Genomic DNA, 21463 nt, shown 5'->3' with positions numbered 1-21463 from the left:
TAAGCGATAGCACCATGTTGCTTCAGATGTACTGTGTCGTTATCGCGTGCATGCGGGGGAGTGATGTCATCGCGGCTCCGGCCAATCACAGCGCCGGAGCCGCGAGACCCGGAAGTCACTCCGGGACCACATGTCGGCGGCCGGAGGGGGAGACGTGGACCGATGCGGGGGCAAGTAAAACAATCAGCTAGTATGTTATGCATACTAGCCAATTATGCCTTTGTCCTGCAGGATTTGTATTTTTTTCATTTTCGATCGGAGGGTTTACTTCCTCTTTAATGGCTGTCAGTCAGAGATCAGGAAGTAAACTTTGCACCAATAGGGAACCAAACAGTAATAAAGCTGACAGAGATCCTAACCCAAGGAAAAAAACCCCCACAGAAGTACAATATGTAAAGTGCCTAACCCATAGCAACACACAAGAGGACTGTTGTCAGCTCCAAAAGAGCATGTTGTTACCCTCTGCATTACTGGATTTAATACACAAGTGCAGCCGAGTCCTTCATTTGCGCCTGGCTTCGGAAAGCCATTCGGCAAAGAATTTTTCCATGGCGGAGCGAGCTTTCCAGTCGCCAACATTAACAGTTGGGATAATCTTCTGAGGTCTGGTGAACTGTACAAACCGCTTCATCTCCAGGTAACTGCTGTGCTCGCTGTATGGGATCCCTGGTCATAGAAGAAGAATTACAGTAAAATATAGGAAAAAAGTAGACAAATCTATCACTTGCCGATTACTAAACAAGAAGTCTAGAACAGTCCGATTTACTATTTATTAACTAGGGCTGTGGAAATGAAAAGATTAATTCCTCGATTAATCGTTCATTTTTTTGATCTCTCAAAATTCTTTTGATCGGTACTAGTGGTGCAACGGATCGTAAATGATCTGTGATCCGAACGGGTCATCGTATGCGGATCGGCACACCACGTGATCCGCGGAGCTCCGCTGCCTTCGCCATAGGAAAGGCCACGGCTTCAGCCTAGCTCCCGGAGCGACAGCGGCCTAGGTGAGCCTAGAGTCGCGCGCTGACGTCATCCCCCGGCATCAACTGCTCGTGTTTGACCAGCTTCTCTGGTAAGACTAAGCAAGCACTAATCTTCCTATACAGTGGGGGAGATGGGAGACGTCTGTGGATATTACAGTGGGGGAGACGTCTGTGGATATTACAGTGGGGGGAGACGTCTGTGGATATTACAGTGGGGGAGACGTCTGTGGATATTACAGTGGGGGAGACGTCTGTGGATATTACAGTGGGGACTATATATGGTGGTGATCCGAAAAATGTATATGCGTTATAATTAATCGAAATTAGTCGATGGATTTAACCACTTAAGACCCGGACCAAAATGCAGGTAAAGGACCAGGCCCCTTTTTGCGATTCGGCACTGCGTCCCTTTAACGGACAATTGCGAGGTCGTGCGACGTGGTTCCCAAACAAAATTGGCGTCCTTTTTTTCCCACAAATAGAGCTTTCTTTTGGTGGTATTTGATCACCTCTGCGGATTTTTATTTTTTGTGCTATAAACAAAAATAGAGCGACAATTTTGAAAAAAAAATTATATTTTTTACTTTTTGCTAAAATAAATATCCGCCAAAAATATATAAAAAAAATGTCTTTCCTCAGTTTAGGCCGATACATATTCTTCTACATATCTTTGGTAAAAAAATAAATAAAAATTAAGCGTTTATCGATTGATTTGCGCAAAATTTATAGCGTTTACAAAAAAGGGGATCGTTTTATTGCATTTTTATTAATTATTTTTTTTTCTACTAATGGCGGCGTTCAGCGTTTTTATTCGTGACTGCGACATTATGGCGGACACATCGGACAATTTTGACACCACTGTCATTTTCACAGCAAAAAATGCATTAAAAATGCATTGTTTACTGTGAAAATGACAATTGCCGTTTGGGAGTTAACCACAGGGGGCGCTGATGGGGTTATGTGTGACCTCATCTGTGTTTCTAACTGTAGGGGGTGTGGCGTCATTGATTGTGTGTCCCTATATTAGGGAACACACGATCGATGATGCCGCTACAGTGAAGAACAGCCGTTTACACACAGCTGTCCCCGTTCTTCAGCTCCGGGGACCGATCACGGGACTCCGGTGGCGGTCGGGAACTGAAATTCAATGAATGGAAGGGGCGGGCCAGGGACAGTCAGACTGTGGGGGGGGGGGCAGAGTTGGCTGATGGCATTTCTCCAACCAGGAAATTAGATGGGCTCTAGCTTGCTGTAGCCTCTAATGCACGTGGTGAGAGTCTCACAGTATGCAGTAATAGGAGTAAGACATTTTAATAAAGTAGTCTATACAGCTGTGCAAGACTAAAGTGAAGGTTGGATATCAGCTTTATAAAAAATTCCATAAAAATATCCCATCGTTTGTAGACGCTATAACTTTTGCGCAAACCAATCAATATAAGCTTATTGGGATTTTTTTTTACAAAAAATATGTAGCAGAATACATATTGGCCTAAATTGATGAAGAATATTCAAAAAACTTTTTTTTTTTTTTTTTTAAATCGGATATGGATCTCAAAATAGTCTGTCTTTTTTGTTTATAGCGCACAAAAAAAAAAAAACAACAACTGCAGAAGTGATCAAATACCACCAAAAACAAGCTTTATTTGTGGAAAAAAATAAAAAGGACATAAATTGGATTTATGTAAAGCTTTACACGATCAAACTGTCAGTTAAAGTAACGCAGTGCCATATCGTAAAAAATGGCCTGGTCATTAAGGGGGTAAAACCTTCCGGTGTTGAAGTGGTTAAGTGGACCTTCAGTCATTTTTTTTTTTACTTTGCATCTATTAAATCTTCTGCCCTTGTTGTTTTAACTTTGGATAGTAAAACATTTTCTGCCAGTAAATACCTTATACAGCCCACTTCTGGTAAAAAGCCTAGGCTCATGATATGTACAGCTCTCTCCCTCTCACTCTCGTGACAGTTTGCCAGGTAGGGGAACGGGGAGATGAGTCATCAGAGGGGCAATGAGAGCTGAAGGACTGGAGGTGTGCCTCTGTGTAAATCCAGGAAGTAAACAGGCAGCAGCTTCAGCTGCCCACAGTTAAAACGCTTGCAGCCAGACTCAGTGGAGGGAAATTTCTGCAGCATATTTGGAAAGTACAGAATCACAGTATATATAAAATACAATGTGATTGGAGGGAAGCTTCAGAGTGACAAAGATGTTTTTATTACAAATGATGTGAGCGGACTGTATTTCCTCTTTAAGTTGACTGTCTGAGTTCAATACTTTCCTAGTAAGTGACTTGGATCAGATATGCAGATCCTGAAAGTCATCTGCATTGGCTCTGGACTGTTGCAGTCAACATTGGCAAAATAGTACATTATAGGCAATGTTGTATGTTTACTAAAATAAATATATCATCTTACCATAAATTGTGATTTTGCCCCGAACGTTAGGCCTGATATCAGCCACCGAGCTGTAACCCTCAGAATACGTCCACCCTGTAGGTTTGAAGGCCAGGACACGATCGTACTTTCCTGGAAATTTATTGAGGTGGGCGCCAAGTCCCTGCAAGTGAATAGAAGAACCGATTTAAACTACGCCCTGTGTAATCACGTATCCTTTATGAGGAATATGACACTTGTAGGCAATTTTCCTTTGTGATTGGATAGGTGTGTGGAGCCGCCGCTTACAGACTCAATACCTCCAATTTGCTGCCACTTGGCTCCACCTCTTCATCAGACTGAGAAAGGCATTGCAACCCAGGGGAACCCTTGTCCAAATGGGGGGGGTGCATCTAAATACAGTAATGTAGCACTAAAAACATAAATAAAAAAGGAAGCCCTAGGGCCAATGCTGCGGTAGATGAAAAGATAGATAAACCCTACTAGAATATATACAGGAGCAGCTAGGACTATTCAGGTAAAGAAAGTTCAGTAAAAAAAAAAAATGGCAATAAAAAAAACAAAAGGAAGTGCAGCGCTAATTAAGTGATGTCGGCCAATCCCCAGTTGAAGTCCGTTAGTGACGACACGCGTAGGGGGACGCTGACGTCATCCCGCTATACCGAACGAGAGGTGGTGCTACCGACGTACGAAAAAGGGGGGGGGGCTCCTGCGCTATCGGGAAAGATGGCTAGAGGACACTGCTGCAAACACCGGATTGTCTGTCCTTAACAGAAAAAAAGTGACAATAAAAAGAAAGGGAGTGGTGTCTGCGCTGTGAATGGATGCGAATGGAAATGGTGCAGAAAATACACAACGTGAATAACTGAACCTAGGGATGGAAGTGAAAGGGTAAAAGGGGGTGGGTGTACAACAAACCAATATGAACTGTGCGAGAAAAACGACTAGGCAGACAAATAATAAAGTAAACCTGTTCTGTGAACCACCAAAATATGAAAATGACGGCAAAGTGGCAGAGAAAATTCAAATAGCCATAAACACTTAAAACACATGAAGTGCTAAACAAAAATATAAATATATATCAGTGAAATGAATAATACACAATAAATTTGGACAGTGTATAAAAATGTAGATATAAAGTCTAAGTGTAAATAAAGTCTCTAGACTGTGCTACCGACGATACAGGAACGAGAGGAAAGGATTATGAAGACATGGTGTACACCGCTGACCTATACTGACGGCTCTGTAAGTGCAATAATTTACCTTTATTAAAGGATATGGTCTTTACACACACTACGGAAGTTTTTATTTCTTTTATATGAGCGATTCTGGATAGAAACCATCGCTACGGAGAGACTTACAGGGTGTGGGGAAACCTTATTCCCTGAGCAAAGTGAGACTGTACACAACAGTCACAGTCATCTGGTAAGCAGAATATTTTCTCATTTGGGTGTCGCACTTCAAATCATCACGGTATTCTTGGGAAGATTGGTATCATTTATCACCTTTTTGATATTACCCTGGTTTATTTTGGAGACTTCACTACACCAAGAACTTTTGCTCAACAAGATGCCACTTGTTTTATATGGACTTGCTTTTGTATTTAACCCTTCACAGATTGTGTTGTGAAACATTGGACTTTGCTTTTGTTTTTCTTTATTAATCTGTTCACTTATATCATTTTTTGATATACATTGCTTCACTGGTTTGAGTCATATTTAAATGTTTTTACACAGTGTTTTCATTAACCACTTAACCCCCGAGCCCGTTTTTCAGATTCGGCGTTTACAAGACTAAAACAGTTTTTTTTGCTAGAAAATTACTTAAAACCCCCAAACATTATATATATATTTTTTCTAACACCCTAAAGAATAAAATGGTGGTCATTGCAATACTTTTTGTCACACCGTATTTGCGCAGTGGTCTTACAAGCGCACTTTTTTTGGAAAAAATTCACTTTTTTGAATTAAAAAAATAAGACAATAAATTTGGCCCAATTTTTTTATATATTGTGAAAGATAATGTTACGCCGAGTAAAATGATACCCAACATGTCACGCTTAAAAATTGCGCCCGCTCGTGGCATCAAACTTTTACCCTTAAAAATCTTGATAGGCGACGTTTAAAAAATTCTATAGGTTGCATTGTTTGAGTTACAGAGTAGGTCTAGGGCTAAAATTATTGCTCTCGCTCTAACGACCGCGGCGATACCTCACTTGTGTGGTTTGAACACCGTTTTCATATGCGGGCACTACTCGCGTATGCGTTCGCTTCTGCGCGCGAGCTCGTCAGGACGGGGCGCTTTAAAAAAAATTTTTTTCGTTTTCTTATTTATTTTTATTGATTTTATAATTTTTTTACACAAAAAATAAAAAAAAATGTATCACTTTTATTCCTATTACAAGGAATGTAAACATGCCTTGTAATAGAAAAAAGCATGACAGGTCCTCTTAAATATGAGATCTGGGGTCAAAAAGACCTCAGATCTCATATTTAGACTTAAATGCAAGAAAAAAATATATATGGAAATTTTGTCATTTAAAAAAATGACAACAAAAAAATTATCTCTTTAAGACGCTGGGCGGGACTGACGTTTTGACGTCCTTCCGCCCAGCAATGCTATGAAGACGGGTGGGGGCCATCTTGCCCTCACGCGCATCCTCACTCACTAGGAAGCAGCACCCGATCGCCTCTGCCGCTACCGACGGCTCCGGTAAGCGGCGGAGGGCGCGGGAGAGCGGCGGGCCCCCTCTCCCGCCAACGATTACGCCGAATCCGCCGTGGAGACCGCCGTTATCGTTTTCCGGACCGCTCACTGAAGAGATGGGTATCTCGGTTGTGGCAGCAGCTGCTGCCGTTACCGAGATATCCATCTTTAAAAACAGGACGTATATATACAGTGGGCAGTCGGTAACCGGTTAATTGATCTCCTGTGATTGTTTATTCATATGTATTATAAAACTTAATTAGTGCTGCACTTCCACTAAAATGATTGCTCCTTGTGCTTTGGACATCAATATTTTGTTTGAATAAAAAAGGGCTGGCAACCCGGATGATTAGTGTATAGTCCTAGTGTACCAACTTACCTTAAAGCTAACCTGCATCATGGGAAGTACATGTAGTGCAGTGCTCTGCCAGTCAGTGGTGATGAGGGACTGGATCTCATCAGACTCCAGACATTGCATGGTCTTGCATTTGTCCGGAGACATGCACACCTTACAGCCTAGAACATCAGCAATAGCTGCAGACAGAAGACAAAAAATAAATAAAAAATTTACCGAGTGGAAGTTGAAGTAAATGCAAAATAAATAAAACGTTAAAAAAAAAAAAAAAAAAAAAAGGGGGCAAACCCCTTCTTACCCAGAAAGACTTTCTCCTTCCCAACAGAATAAGTCCCACAAACCACCAGCGTGCGTGGATGCAGCGTCATCATCTCAAAAGCAGTATTTACAGCAAACTGTATTGCCTCCTGCTGCGGGGGGAAGGTGTACTCAGGACTGCAGTATCTGCAATTTTGGGGGGGAAAAAACAAACATATGCATTAAACCAGGCTGAATGTGACTTTATAAAAGTTAACAGTACACATTGATAGTCACTGGTCCCCCAATGCTCTATGAACGTTTCCCGAATTAAAGTAAACCCATACGGAACACATGAGTGTCGTATTAATGCTCTGCCCACGGCATAAGTGCCGACAGAGTGTTCATGTGACTATTCGGCAAAAAATGTAAAAAGTTTGTGTGTTTTAACTTAAACAGCATAAACCAATGATTAAGCATCATCAAGGCCAGGTTCACACCTATGCAAATTGAGTGCGGCTTAAACCCCATCCAATTCGCATAACATTATAAAATACATTGATTTTAATGAGGCTGTTTCCCATATGTGCAACGCATTCGCACTGCCGAAAAAACGTGTGCATTTTCTAGGCATTGCGGTGCGGCTCAGGTGCGAATTCAGGCCCATTATCTTCTACGATTACGAGCATTCTCCTGGAACAGATTATGCTCGTAATCCGAGGTTCCACTGTATTTGTAAAACATTTTGAAAACCCATTTATCATTTTTTTCTTCTACTTCACAATGATGTGCCACTTTGTGTTGGTCTATCACATAAAATTCCACCAAAAATACTTATTTGTTTGTAACAGGACAAAATGTGGAAAATTTCAAGGGGTGTGAATACTTTTTCAAGGCATTGTACATATCCAATTCGGCTACCAAATTAAAGTCTCATCTGTTTCAAAACAACAAAATGTGTAATAGATTAAGGTAGGCTACAAACATTGAAAGGTCTAAACGTGCAGAACCGAAATATCGCCAAAAAAAAAAAAGAAAAAAAAAAGGGTAGTGACTTAAAGCAGAGGTCCGGTTTAAAAAAATTATTGAAAGTCAGCAGCTACTAACACTGTAGCTGCTGACTTTTAATAAGGACACTTACCTGTCCAGGGTGCCCGTGATGATGGCAGCCGAAGCCGAGCAATCGCTCGGGTCTCAGCTGCCCCGCCGCGGTCCTTGGTGAGGGAATCAGGAAGTAAAGCGATGCGGCTTCACCGCCTGATTCCCTGCCACGCGGCACTAGGTGAATGGGCGATGTCTCCTGGGACACATGCACACAAGGTCCCAGAAGACACCGCTCCCCCATTCCCCAGGAGTAAGCGCGAGGAGGAGGAAAAAAGTAGACGGACCGCGGATCAGCAAGTGGCAGATTAGGACGATCTGCCTAGCAACAGGCAACTTCAGGTATGTATATTTTGCAAAAAAAGCCCTGGGAATTTAAGTGGTTAAATACACACTGAAGTAATAGATTCTTTAAATAAAGCTTTGTCTGATGCAGTGTCTTACGTGGTATCCAGATAAAGGGTGTGGATCTTCTGTCCAATCAGAGCTGGATAACGTTCCATGGAAGTGTCCGCACGGAAGTCTCCGGTGTGCAATATTGTGGTCCCATTTGGGAGAATGAACAGCAGCAGGACAGCCCCTGGGCAACTGAATATGGATAGGAAAGGGAGAGAAGGCTTTATATGACCACTATATGGAATATACGTAAATCTATCCAGCAACAAAATTGTGTACACTTACAAAACTGAAGCATTTATCTATGCACATGTCTTACTAGCATAAGATATTTACGCGGATATCTGGGCAAAACAAACCTTCTCCCCATAAAAAAAATAAAAATAAAATAAAAACACAAAGCTCCAGCATTTGCAGGTCCTCCAACATCAATAAGTACAATGCAGGGCCACAAACCGGAGTGCACAGGAGTAGAGGCGAGCATCAGCTGCCAAGGGAGTGGAGGCTGTATGCACACTATGCTGCTATTAAAGTGTGGGCAGAATCGCATATTGCAGCCTGCATTTTATGAAACGCACTTGCAGTGACATGTTGACTTCTTAAATGGCACCCCAAACATGGTCCAATTTTATGGCGCAATAAAACGTGCCTAGCTCAGTGCCAAAATTTGGCACAACTGCACTATGTGCAAAAAACCAACCACCATGCCCCCACTACACGAAGGGGCCTAAAACTGCTTTTTCCTGTACCTTAGCTCTAAACAGATATTTAACCCTTGCAGTGCAGGGCAGCCCAATCCTCAGATATAGAATTTTATATATTTTATAAAAATGCACTGCTTACTGTAACAATGTCACTGGCAGGGAAGAGGTTAACACTAGGGGGCGATCAAGGGGTTAATTGTGTTCCCTATTGTGTGTTTCTAACTGTGGGGGGATGGGACTGACCTAGAGGAAATGACAGATCGTGGTTCCTAGCTATTAGGAACTCATGATCTGTCTTTCCTCACAGAACAGAACAGGGATGTGTGTGTTTACACATACACATCCTTGCTCTGCCTCTCGTGCCCACGATCGCTAGTGGCCATCGCGACTGCCGGTCACGAGCATCGGCACCCCCGCTATTCAATGCGTGTGCCTGCTATTCGCGTAAAAGGGACCGACGTACAGCTACGATGGTTCGTGGGATCGTACCGACCTGCCGCCGTATAACGACTGCAGCTGGTCAGCATGTGGTCTGTACTAAAAACATTGTAATTTCACTGCACTGTAAGTTTCTCAGTGTGCATTAGAAGTTACAGCAAAAAAAAAAAAAAAAGTATCGGTACTTGTACTCGGTCTCAAAAAAGTCGTATCGAGACAACCCTAATAAGAATAATACATTTTCTTTTGGAGCCTGAAAAGCATTGCAACAGCAGATGGCGGGTGCAATCTCAGGCTCCTGCAGACTGTCAGTGTATCCGTCTGCTTGTACCGCATACAGGGAGGCAGTTACTAAATGGCAGGAAGAATCAATGGACCATCTAGAGTGCTCCTCGGCTCCCTGATATTTCATTGAGAACTACAAGTCATCAGGCTGACGGTACTTGTTGTTTATACATAGAACACCGTAAAATTATTGATGCGGCCGTGTGGGAGGAGCGTTCTTTTCAAATTGTGACAGCGGGTGCGGGGAGAAGATCTCCAGCCCGCTGTCACCATTAGGAGGATCGGGAAGAGGTAGCCTAAAAACAGGTGGAACATAGAACACATTTTTCAAAATCTAAACTTATTCTTTAATTTACTGGATTTCAATTATTAATCATGGAGGCTCAGCATGCAACAGATTTTACATACACCCACAAAAGCATTTTACATTTGTTTGATCCAGGGCTTAGGAGATTGCTGAGGAAAGGTGCTGTGATCATTTCAGGAAGCAATGCACAGCACCCAGATTGCCCCTTTCCATCAACCACAATGGGCCTGTATGAACAAGGGCCAGTGAACAGGAACTGGTAACCTTACCAAAGCAGTATTATAAATCGTTACGTACTGGTTGGCATCTAGCAGGATAACTTTGACATTGTCCACGATGCACTCAGTGTCCATGGGTAAAGTGTTTATAAACTCCTTCTCCACCCGAAGCTTACTCGCCACCAGATTCCCTGTGATCTGAAATATGAAAAGGTGAGACGTTTTATCCTATTCAAAGGCACAGTCCACCAAAAAGAATTAGGATTAAAAGGAATGCTTATTTACACACTGAAATCAATTAAAGAAAAACAGAATTGTGGAGAAAGTCACCACTAAAGCCTCATACACACGATCGGACTTCCAACTGACTTTTCCGTAGATTTTGCTCCGAACTTGGTATGCATACACACGTACTACGTGGTTTTTATACTCTTTACCGCCACCCTTTGGACAACTTCTGCCATTGTTGTCTGATCTTTTAGCAATGGTTCTGAGCATGCGTGTTTGTACTTTGGACTTTAGTCCGATGGACTTGTGTACACGCGATCGGATTTTGCTCCGTCGGACATTTGTTGCCAGAAAGTTTGTCTGTTCACACAGCGAACATTTGTCCGATGAAAAAGCATAAAAGTTTGTCCGATGGAGCGCAAACACAGGTCCGTCGGAAGGTTTGTTGTCAAAAAGTCTGATCGTGTGTACGGGCCTTCAGAGCTTACGCTACAGTAGAGCGTTTTATATATATCGTATATACTCGAGTATAAGCCGAGTTTTCAGCACATTTTTTTTGCTGAAAATGCCCCCGTAGTCTAAGGCCCCGTACACACGAGAGGATCGATCCGCTGAAATTTATCCGCGGACCTGTTTCAGCGGATAGATCCCCTGGTGTGTACGATCCAGCGGATATTTTTCCGCTGATTTTTTCCCCCGGGGATGGATTTCCAGCGGATCAAGATTTCTTAACATGCTAAGAAATCTATCCGCTGGAATCCAGTCCAGCGGATTGATCCGCTGGTCTGTACAGACTCAGCGGATCAATCCGTCCGATTGCATCCCTCGCATGCGTCGTAATGATTCGACGCATGCGTGGAATTCCTTATATGACAGCGTCACCGCGGAGGGAATTCCGCGGGGTGTCACTGTAACTAGTGTCCTGCCTTTTGAAAGATTTACTCTTCTGATGTCCACACAAAGTTGGAGACTTTCTTTTACTTTCCACGATAATGATAAACATGACAAATAGAGAAATTGAATCTCCCAAACGGAAAGGACAGACCGTAATAAAAGCCCAGCAGGGGTTGTAATCCCTCTGCACCCTATCCAAAGCTTAAAAAAAAAAAAAAGTTTTAATCTCAATTCTAAGGTTAATATACACTTAATCTTCTTACCAGACTATAGAAAGATTATCAACCAAAACAGATATAAAACATACCGAACTGCATAGAAGTATAAGCAACATTACTTTACCTTGCTGCAATAGATTGGATAACGGAATTTCTTAGTGAGACCCCCGTAGTGATCAGAGTGAAAGTGGGTGAGGAAGTACGCCGAGCATCCTTCTATTGCTCCATACTGGAACGCATCAACCGTAAAACCCGTACCTAGAAGACGAAAAGATGAGCAAGAGTTTCACCATTTGAAAAGATTGTGCACACGGGTAGCTAGCTAGAACAGTGGTCATCAACACTGTCCTCAGGGCCCACTAACAGGCCAGGTTTGCAAGATAACTGAAATACATCACAGGTGATATCATTTGTTGCAAGATATTATTAAAAACGTATTTTACTTTATTTTTTCTTGCATTACCAAACATTTAAAAACATATTACTTGGGGTTTCCAGTATTGCTAAACTTCATAAGCTATATAATAGTAGGAAGCCTATTGATGTGGACAACACACATCCTATAAGCCTCTGTAGACCATGAATTGCAATTAACAAATATGGAGCTAGTAGTCACACATGTGAATTCGATGTATTTTCATCTGCATCCAATTCGCACGACATGTGAAAGAACATTGCTTTCTACAGGCATACCCCACTTTTAAGTACACAATGGGGGGGGGTTTATTTACTAAAGCTGGAAAGCGTAAAATCAGGGTCACTTCTGCATAGAAACCAATGAGCTGGGGATAGAAGCTTATTGCCCTCTATGCAGAAGTGAGCCTGATTTTACGCTTTCCAGCTTTAGTAAATAAACCCGATTGTGTACTTAAAAGTTGGGTATGCCTGTATTGTGCCAGTTCACATATGTCCGGAGTGCAGATTCAGTGTGAATTGAAAAAAAAAAAAAGGATACCTGTCAGTTTTCTGAGCAGGCTCAGGTGCAAATTCAGGCCCAATGGGGTAGATTCAGGTAGCAATTGCGTCTGCGTAACCATAGTTACGCAGCGCAATTGCTTACTTTCACCGGCGTTTCGAATGCTCCTGATTCAGGACCCTAGATACGCCGACTGCAGCCTAAGATATGACTGGCATAAGGCTCTTACGCCAGTCATATCGTAGGCTGCATTCTTACGATGGCCGCTAGGGGGCGTTCCCGTAGTGGTCAGCAAATTGCATACTAACGCCGATTCACTACCCTACGCGAGCCCTGCGTACGCAGTTTACGTCGTTTCCGTTCGTCGGGTTTCGCGTAAGGCTGCTCCTGCTATTAGCAGGGGCAGCCAATGCTACGTATACCCGTCGCGAAGTTTAAATTTTACATCGTTTGCGTAGGTGAATCGTGAATGGCGCTGGACACCATTTACGTTCACTTTGAAGCAAATGACGTCCTTGCGATGTCATTTGCCGCAATGCACGTCGGGAAAGTTTCCAGACGGAGCATGCGCACTACGTTCGGCGCGGGAACGCGCCTAATTTAAATGATCCACGCCCCCTACGGGATCATTTAAATTACGCGGCCTTACGCCGGGCATTTTTGAGGAGCGCCCACGCAAATTACGTGGCTACTGCTTCATGAATGAAGCGTAGCGCAGGTAATTCGCGGGGGCGCAGGGCAAAAACGGTACGCTGCGCCTCCGTAAGAAGTGCGCAGCGGTACCTGAATCTAGCCCATTGACTTCTATGGGAAAGCTTCTGAATCGCACATGTCATTCAGTTGTGAACAGGATAAAATCCTGACCTGATACTGATGCAATCCTGATCCGATAAAAAAAAAAAAAAAACACCCGACCTGAAATGCTGAACAACTACTTTGTCAATTAACTGTGAAAACGGAGCTTCAGTTTGCACCGCACACATGTGAACCCAGCCCAAGCCCTGGTTCACACTGGTGCGTTATGTCAAAAACTGCGGCATTTACCAGCAATGGCACCGTCCTAATCGGTGCGATGCCGCACCGAATTCAAAAAGTAGTTTCTGTACCAATTTTTGCAATTTTGGCGTGCAATTTACATTGACATCTGTGCAGAAACCTGCACAGATGTCTCTGTAATCGCGACCGAAATCGGGACTGACAGGCGGGAGTTCAGCTCACTCCCGCAGCCCAGTGTGAACCTAAAACCTGGACTAAAAGTAAGAAAATATTGCAATACATGTGCGACTTCATTTTGATGGGAATCACCTGGGATTTTCTTGTAGAAAGGACATTGTTTCCTCCCTTTATTCTCCTCGGCTGTAGAGTTCTGTCTGAATTTCTTCCATCCTCTTTTCTGGGTCCCTGATGGCGCTGTTGCGGTCACCCCACTCATGTTATTAGTCAGAGAATCTGCATCACTGAGCGAGCCGACAGCCTTCCTCTTCCTCCTCTGGGTCCCTGATGGTGCTGTTGCTGGGATCCCACCAGTGTTATCGGTTAGAAAATGGACATTCCCAAACGAGGCGACATTCTTTGTTTTCCTCGGCCATTTCTCCTCAAGCTGGGAAGCGCCAGCGTTCTGGCTCTGGGTTTTTAAAGGCACTTTCACTTTTTCTGCCTTTGGTTTCAGGCCAAAGAAGACTCCGATATCCATTTGTTTCATCCCCTTGGACGACATAGCCTGGCTCGGGGACATAAGTGAAGAAGGTTGGGTAAAGCTTTCCTTTGTGTGTGTCCTGTTGTTGGTAAACTGTTGTGTAAATCTCTGAGAACTCTGAATACAAAACTCCTTCTCTACATTCACCGCAGCTACAGAGTCCGTCAGAGGAGCTTCTTCTCTGTTACCATCAGCAGAACTAACAAGTAACTCATCAGCCTCTTTCTGAATCCAACATTTAGCTTCTTGCTGGGCTGTGGCCCATCCACTTATCTCTGAGACAGGTGTGCTGCATTCAGACCAATCACAGTCAATGCTGCGATCAGCGACAGATGTGACTCCATTCCTCTGTACAAATTCGCTGTTTATTGCGCTTGTATCATTATTTCCATTGCACATAGTGGGAGATTTTATTCTGCTTTTAGTTATAATGTTCTTAGCAACAAACGGTTCTTCTAGATTCTCTAAAGGGTCTGTAGGCAATTTGCTAGAAAAGAGTCTCTTAACTGGGCCTGCGGGAAGGTCTTCGTCATCACTAAACAGCTCCTGATCACTGACCAGCGGGGAGAAGGAGATGGTACAGTCCTTTATATCCTCATTGTTCTGTGACAATCCCAGAGAAGTAGCAGCATTGACAAAACTTGTACATTTCTGGCTGAGGTTTTCCTGGGATAAGTCCAGAAAGTTCTGAGACAATTTGGATGGTGAGGAGAGCCAGGCAACGAGCGAGGTTTGCTTTACTGACCCCTGAGAGCTGGCAGGAGACTGCGACCGCGATGACTTAAAGTTCGTAGGCGTCTTAGTGAAAGCGGGGGAACTACCTGCACCTTGGGAGTGTGAGCGTTTTCCATCATTCCTTCCATTAGGGGTACATGATTTGGCAGCGTCAGAGGAAGGCATCTCAGGGGTGCGGATTGGAGGGTAAGGGGAGAGCTCAGCAGCCCTGCTCTGGGCCAGCAGGAAATGAGAGAATCGTTTGTAGTGAGAGGCAATGGTGGATGAGCAGGTAAGGCCATCAGGGCATTCTGCAGAAAGGAAAAAGAAATCTGTAATGAATTATTCAATGTTCAGCCTCACCGGGCCAAGCGCACACACTAGGAAGAGAGCTTACAAACAAGGTGTACACGGAGGATGGCACATGAGAGGTTAAGTATATATCCAGCCACAACCTTTAACCTGTTGCGATTTTGAATAGAGTGGGAAAGGATTTGTTAGATTGTTCTGCTATCTGAGGGTCCATAAGGCTAAAGCTGGATACACACTATACAATTTTCTGTAGATTATTTCCATCAGATTTACCAAAACCATAGAATATGAGGCCAAACCTTAAAGCCCTGTACACACGATCGGATATCTGATGGAATCTAATCCGATGGATTTTCTCGTCGGATATCCGATGAAGCCGACTTTCATCAGTCTTGCCTACACACCATCAGTCAAAAATCCGACCGTGGCCAAAACGCGTTGACGTAAAACACTACGACGTGCTGAGAAAGATGAAGTTGAATGCTTCCGAGCATGCGTCAACTTGATTCTGAGTATGCATGGATTTTTGACCGATGGATTTACACACAGACGATTGTTTTTTTCTATCGTTTTTTTATCCATAGGAACAATTTAAAACATGTTCTGTTTTTTTTCACCGATGAGGCCCACACACGATCGGTTTGTCCGGTGAAAACAGTCCATCGGTCTGTTTTCATCAGGCAAACCGATCGTGTGTACAGGGCTTAAGAGTTTCAATTTGTATGCAATCAGGCAGGCCCTTGCACTACATGGTTTTGGCAAATCTAAAGGAATTCAGACAACAAACGTTGTATAGTGTGTACATCTTCTTCACTTGTGGCTGAGGGTGGTAAAAGTAGGCAGTGGAGCCATGTTTTTAGCAGATCTCTGCCCAAAAACAAATCGCTGACCGCCCATCCCCCCTCCATTTTTTTTTTTTCTTACTGGGAGATCTACACATTTTCATATACTCACCAATTCAGCAGATCCGACGCTGTGCTGCCGAGATCCTGTCATGCTTTGCCACCACTCGGTCCAGCACTGCAATGTTGTTTCTGACATCATCGAGAGGCCCGTGGGGTCTTCTGGGTACAGCAGAAGGGTTTCCAAATGACTCACCACTAGGCTACCCCCCCCCCCATGAATGAAACCATAATGCCCTCTGGGATATGTGATGTACATATCCCAGGAGGCACAGGAAGGAAGGACCAAATCCTATTTCTTAAAAGAAAAAAAAAAAAGCTACTATACAGGTAACAGAGCAGAAGAGGAGTGAACAGGGGGAACTTTCAATGAGTGAAGATCCACTTTAAGCTACCGTATAGCATAATATATATATATATATATATATATATTCTACTGTGGTATACTTGCTATGGTTCTTGTTGTAGATTTCTGCTCCTGCCCTGTCTGGGGATACCATTGTCACTATGGCAGGTAGTGACATCACATAAATTCAGTGGGCTCTATCAGACTGGAGCTTTCTACTTCTGCTTCCTTTTTTTTTTAAATTGCAAATAGAAGCCATTAACCACTTCCATACAGGGCGCACCTTCCCGCCCAGACCAATTTTTAGCTTTCAGCGCTGTTGCACTTTGAATGACAATTGCGCGGTCATGCTACACAGTACCCAAACTAATTTTTTATCATTTTGTACCCACAAATAGAGCTTTTATTTGGTGGTATTTGATCACCTCTGGGATATTTATTTTCTGCAAAAAAAATAAAAAAATTACTGAAAATTTAGAAAAAAAAAGTATTTTTTTTGTTTCCGTTATAAAACATTGTAAATAAGTACGTTTTCTCCTTCACTGATGGGCACTGATGGTACTGCACTGACGGGCACTGATAAGGCGGCACTGATGGGCACCGATGAGGTGGCACTGATGTGGTGGCATTGATGGGCACTAATATGCGGCACTGATGGGCGGCACGGATGGGCACTGATAGGTGGCATGGATGGGCTTGGATAGGTGGCACAGATAGGCGGCACGGACGGGCACAGATAGGCGGCACGGACGGGCACAGATAGGCGGCATGGATGGGCACAGATAGGCATAGATGGGCACTATTGTATGTGTTGTACTAATGGATGCCAATCCGTGCCAAACAATGCCTGCCAATCAGTGATGCCCATTGTGGGCACTGATTGGCATCCATTGCGGCACCGATTGGCATCCATTTTGTGTCCTCCTCATCCCTGGTGGTCTAGGGTGGCATGCTTTTTTATTTTTTTTATCCCTGGTGGTCTATATGGCCATCCCTGGTGGTCCAGTGGGCATCCTCGGGGGGGGGGGGGGGGGGGCTGTGCTGATAATCGATCAGCACAAACCCCCCCCCTGTCACAGGAGCAGCCGATCGGCTCTCCTCTACTCGCGTCTGACAGACACGAGTGAGGAAAAGCCGATTACCGGCTTTTCCTATTTACATCGTGATCAGCCATGAGAGACTCTTTACCTTGATCGGTGTTGCGGGGTGTCAGACTGACACCCTGCAACATCGATCGCCGCGATGCGCACCCCGGGGGCGCGCATCGACTCAGAATCCTGAGGACGTCATATGACGACATCCAGTCTGGATTCTACAACCACTTTGCCGACGTCAATATGTCATTGGCGGGCGGCAAGTGGTTAAACTGCACACAGGGAATACGATCTTCATATTGGTCTGAGCTGGATATCAGGAATCCCCCTCCCTCCCAGAACGCTAAAATGCAATGAAAATGTTGAGGCATCTGTAATACATTGTGGTTAACTTACTAAAACCGGAGAGTGCAAAATCGTTGCAGCTATAAATAGAAACCAATGAGCTTTCCGTTTATTTTTTACGTCAAATCTTAACTGAAAAAGCTGAAGTTAGAAGCTGGTTGGCTACCATGCACATCCACGCCAGATTTTGCACTCTCCTGTTTTAGTAGATCAACCCCATAGAGAGACTTGGGGGGGCGGGGGGAGATGTTATCTTTATTTTGACCTGAAGCAAAGATGGGATTTACGCACTACAGGTTGTGACACATTTGTACAGACATCAGCCATTGTATAGGAATGCCCATCTGTACAACATGGTCTATTGACAATTTCACTTATTAGGCATTACACTGTATGTATCCATATGCATTAACACTCAGCTGACTTGTATACCTGTCTGTGTGGACGATGGGGTATCCAAGCATTCGCTTACGTGCCACCGAGGTGTTTGCACCAGCAAAATGGAGAACGGCATCTGACAGCTGGGACAATGTCCGCTCTGCTTTTCTTTCGGAGTTGTGGGACTCACTTTCTTGCCGTCTTTCTTTAAAGTCCTTTTTGGTGTAGACAAGTCCTCACCGCCAGTACCCGATGTTGAAGGATTCTGTTGCTTGGCTGGGCTGGTAATGATGCCATTCTTGCTGGGTGATGTATTGTTCTTGGCATTTGTAGTGCTCCTTGTAGCCCCGGTTTTCTTAGCAGCATTTCTCTTCACTTTTACCTTTTGTGTTTTATCATGGGATCCGGTTTTCTCAACATTCCGGTTTGCTGTTCTTTTCTTCCTGATGGATTTGTATCCCCAAATATCCTCTTCACTCTGGGACATTTTTCTTAAACTGGAAAGAGAGAAAAAGAAACACGAGTTTTAAACCTGCATTATGGAGAGATCTTTAGGATGACTTCGCATAGTCATCCTAAACTTTAGGTGTTCCTTGACAGTCCTTGCCCGAGAGCCCCCATCCCTGGCTGCTGAGACATTGTTTCCCACCCCCCCCCCCCCCGTTTTCTGAACATTCATGCCTCCGAGTGCCTCTAGTCCCCTCACAGCTTCACCCCTAGTTCCCTAACAGCCCCTACACCTGGCCCCTGAGCCCCCGTTTCCTAAGAGTCCCTGTGACTCTCACCCATGTCTACTGAGACAATGCACCTCCTATTCCATGAGAGTTCACACACCTGCACCCCCAGTTTCCTAAGAGCCCCTGTGTCCCCCAGTGCCCTGACATTCTCCACCATTGGCTCTTGAGATATTGCACCCCCAATTCCATGGCAGTCCCCACACCTGGCCCCTGAGCCCCCATAGACCCGTGACCGTCCCCACACCTGGCCCCTGAGCCCCCTAGACGGTCCCCACACCTGGCCCCTGAGCCCCCTAGACCCATGATGGTCCCCACACCTGGCCCCTGAGCCCCCTAGACGGTCCCCACACCTGGCCCACGAGCCCCCCAGACCCATGAGTCCTCACACCTGGCCCCTGAGCCCCCCCTAGACTCATGACGGCCCCCACACCTGGCCCCTGAGCCCCCCTAGACCCATGACGGTCCCCACACCTGGCCCTTGAGCCCCCCAGACCCATGACAGTCCCCACACCTGGCCCTTGAGCCCCCCAGACCCATGACAGTCCCCACACCTGGCCCTTGAGCCCCCCAGACCCATGACAGTCCCCACACCTGGCCCTTGAGCCCCCCAGACCCATGACAGTCCCCACACCTGACCCCTGAGCCCCCCTAGACCCATGACAGTCCCCACACCTGGCCCCTGAGCCCCATAGACCCGTGACGGTCCCCACACCTGGCCCCTCAGCCCCCCAGACCCATGTATTGCTGTCCAAGGCCCTTGACTTTGGAACACTTTACCAACCTCCATTCGGTTGGAGGAGAACCACTTGGCCTTTAGGAGAAAGATCAAAACCCATCTCTTTTAAGGTCAAAGGAGAACTGGTCAAACAAGCGCCCAGAGGCGATTTAGTTCGCATGTGTAGCGCTATATACGTTTTTCACTCACTCATGACGGTCCCCACACCTGACCCTTGAGCCCCCCCTAGACCGGTGACAGTCCCCACACCTGGCCCCTGAGCCCCCCAGACCCATGACGGTCCCAACACCTGGCCCCTAAGCCCCCCAGACCCATGACGGTCCCCACACCTGACCCCTGAGCCCCCCCTAGACCGGTGACAGTCCCCACACCTGGCCCCTGAGCCCCCCAGACCCATGACGGTCCCAACACCTGGCCCCTAAGCCCCCCAGACCCATGACGGTCCCCACACCTGACCCTTGAGCCCCCCAGACCCGTGACGGTCCCCACACCTTGCCCCCATAGACCCGTGACAGTTCCCCACACCTTGCCCCCATAGACCCGTGACGGCCCCCACACCTGGCTCCAGAGCCACCTAGACCTGCAACGGTCCCCACACCTGGCCCCTGAGCCACCTAGACCCGTGACAGTCCCCACTAGGGTTGCCAACTCATCCCTTTAAAACAGAACACATATTAATTACACAGGTTCTGTGGCTGATTAAGGATGTAATTAAACTCACTTGGTGCCTTATCTGCATTAAATTAGCCTCAGAACCTGTGTAATTAATATGTGTTCTGTTTTAAAGGGATGAGTTGGCAACCCTAGTCCCCACACCTGGCCCGAGCCATCTAAACCCGCAACAGTCCCCACACCTGACCCCTGAGCCACCTAGACCTGCAATAGTGCCCACACCTGGCCCCTGAGCCCCCCAGACCTGTGACAGCCCCCACACCTGGCCCCTGAGCCACCCAGACCCATGATGGTCCACACACCCAACCCTTGAGCCCCCCTAGATCCATGACAGTCCCCACACCTGACCCTTGAGCCCCCCAGACTAGGGTTGCCAACTCATCCCTTCAAAACAGAACACATATGAATTACACAGGTTCTGAGGCTAATTTAATGCAAATAAGGCACCAAGTGAGTTTAATTACCACCTTAATCAGCCACAGAACCTGTGTAATTAATATGTGTTCTGTTTTAAAGGGATGAGTTGGCAACTCTACCCCAGACCCTTGAGTCCTAGTCCCCACACCTAGTCCTTCAGTCCTGAGCCCTCACTCAGTCATATTGTAAATCTCACACCTGGACCCTGAGCCCCCCCAGTCCTATAACAGTCTCCACACCTAGCCCCCAATTCAATGGCAGTTCCCACACCTGGCCCTTGAGCCCCCTAGTCCCATGACAGTCCCCCTCCCAGGATTTACCTTCCTCCTGGCTGTCACCTATCAGAGCTCATCCTGCGCGCCCATTCCGCAGCAGCCTGCTATTCCGGGCCGCACTTTCCTTTCCGCCCCTTACACAGGTCATCCGATATCATTCAAAAAAAAAAATCACACCGGACAAGGAATACGGGTGGATCATTGTGGTGGGTAAAAAAAAATCTTCAGTAACGTTTACCCCAGGAGAAGTGGTGACGAATCTGTGGAGACGAATAGAAGGTGTGTAAAATGGGTTAAATCCGGGCAAGAACGCAGTTCGCACTTTCTGCTCAGTGATTAAAGTGGTTTTTCTTATCTGGATTATTATATAATCACTCTGAGTTATTCAGGAAGCACAAACTTTGGCGTCTGTATTGAATATGTCTTTGAGAAATTCGAGTATGTTTTTCGGTGGTCGCGAAAGTG

At 45.4% G+C, this 21463-nt stretch overlaps 1 protein-coding gene across 1 annotated transcript; it reads right to left on the bottom strand.

The window, feature by feature from the left end:
* Positions 1 to 253: 253 nt before the first annotated feature.
* Positions 254 to 21416, bottom strand: DCLRE1A (DNA cross-link repair 1A). Its single transcript, XM_040361572.1, has 10 exons — positions 21044 to 21416; positions 18216 to 18658; positions 13680 to 15095; positions 11583 to 11716; positions 10198 to 10316; positions 8215 to 8358; positions 6731 to 6876; positions 6457 to 6611; positions 3393 to 3534; positions 254 to 666 (listed from the first exon to the last, which is right to left on the bottom strand). The coding sequence occupies exons 2-10, from the start codon at positions 18646 to 18648 to the stop codon at positions 503 to 505; spliced, it is 2853 nt and encodes a 950-aa protein (XP_040217506.1). The 5' UTR covers positions 18649 to 18658; positions 21044 to 21416; the 3' UTR covers positions 254 to 502.
* Between the last annotated feature and the right edge of the window lie 47 nt (positions 21417 to 21463).

Source organism: Rana temporaria, chromosome 8 (genome assembly GCF_905171775.1).
Source record: "Rana temporaria chromosome 8, aRanTem1.1, whole genome shotgun sequence".
Taxonomy (NCBI): Eukaryota; Metazoa; Chordata; class Amphibia; order Anura; family Ranidae; genus Rana; species Rana temporaria.
Note: the sequence above shows the minus strand (reverse complement) of the source record. Positions and strands in the feature narration are given on the sequence as shown.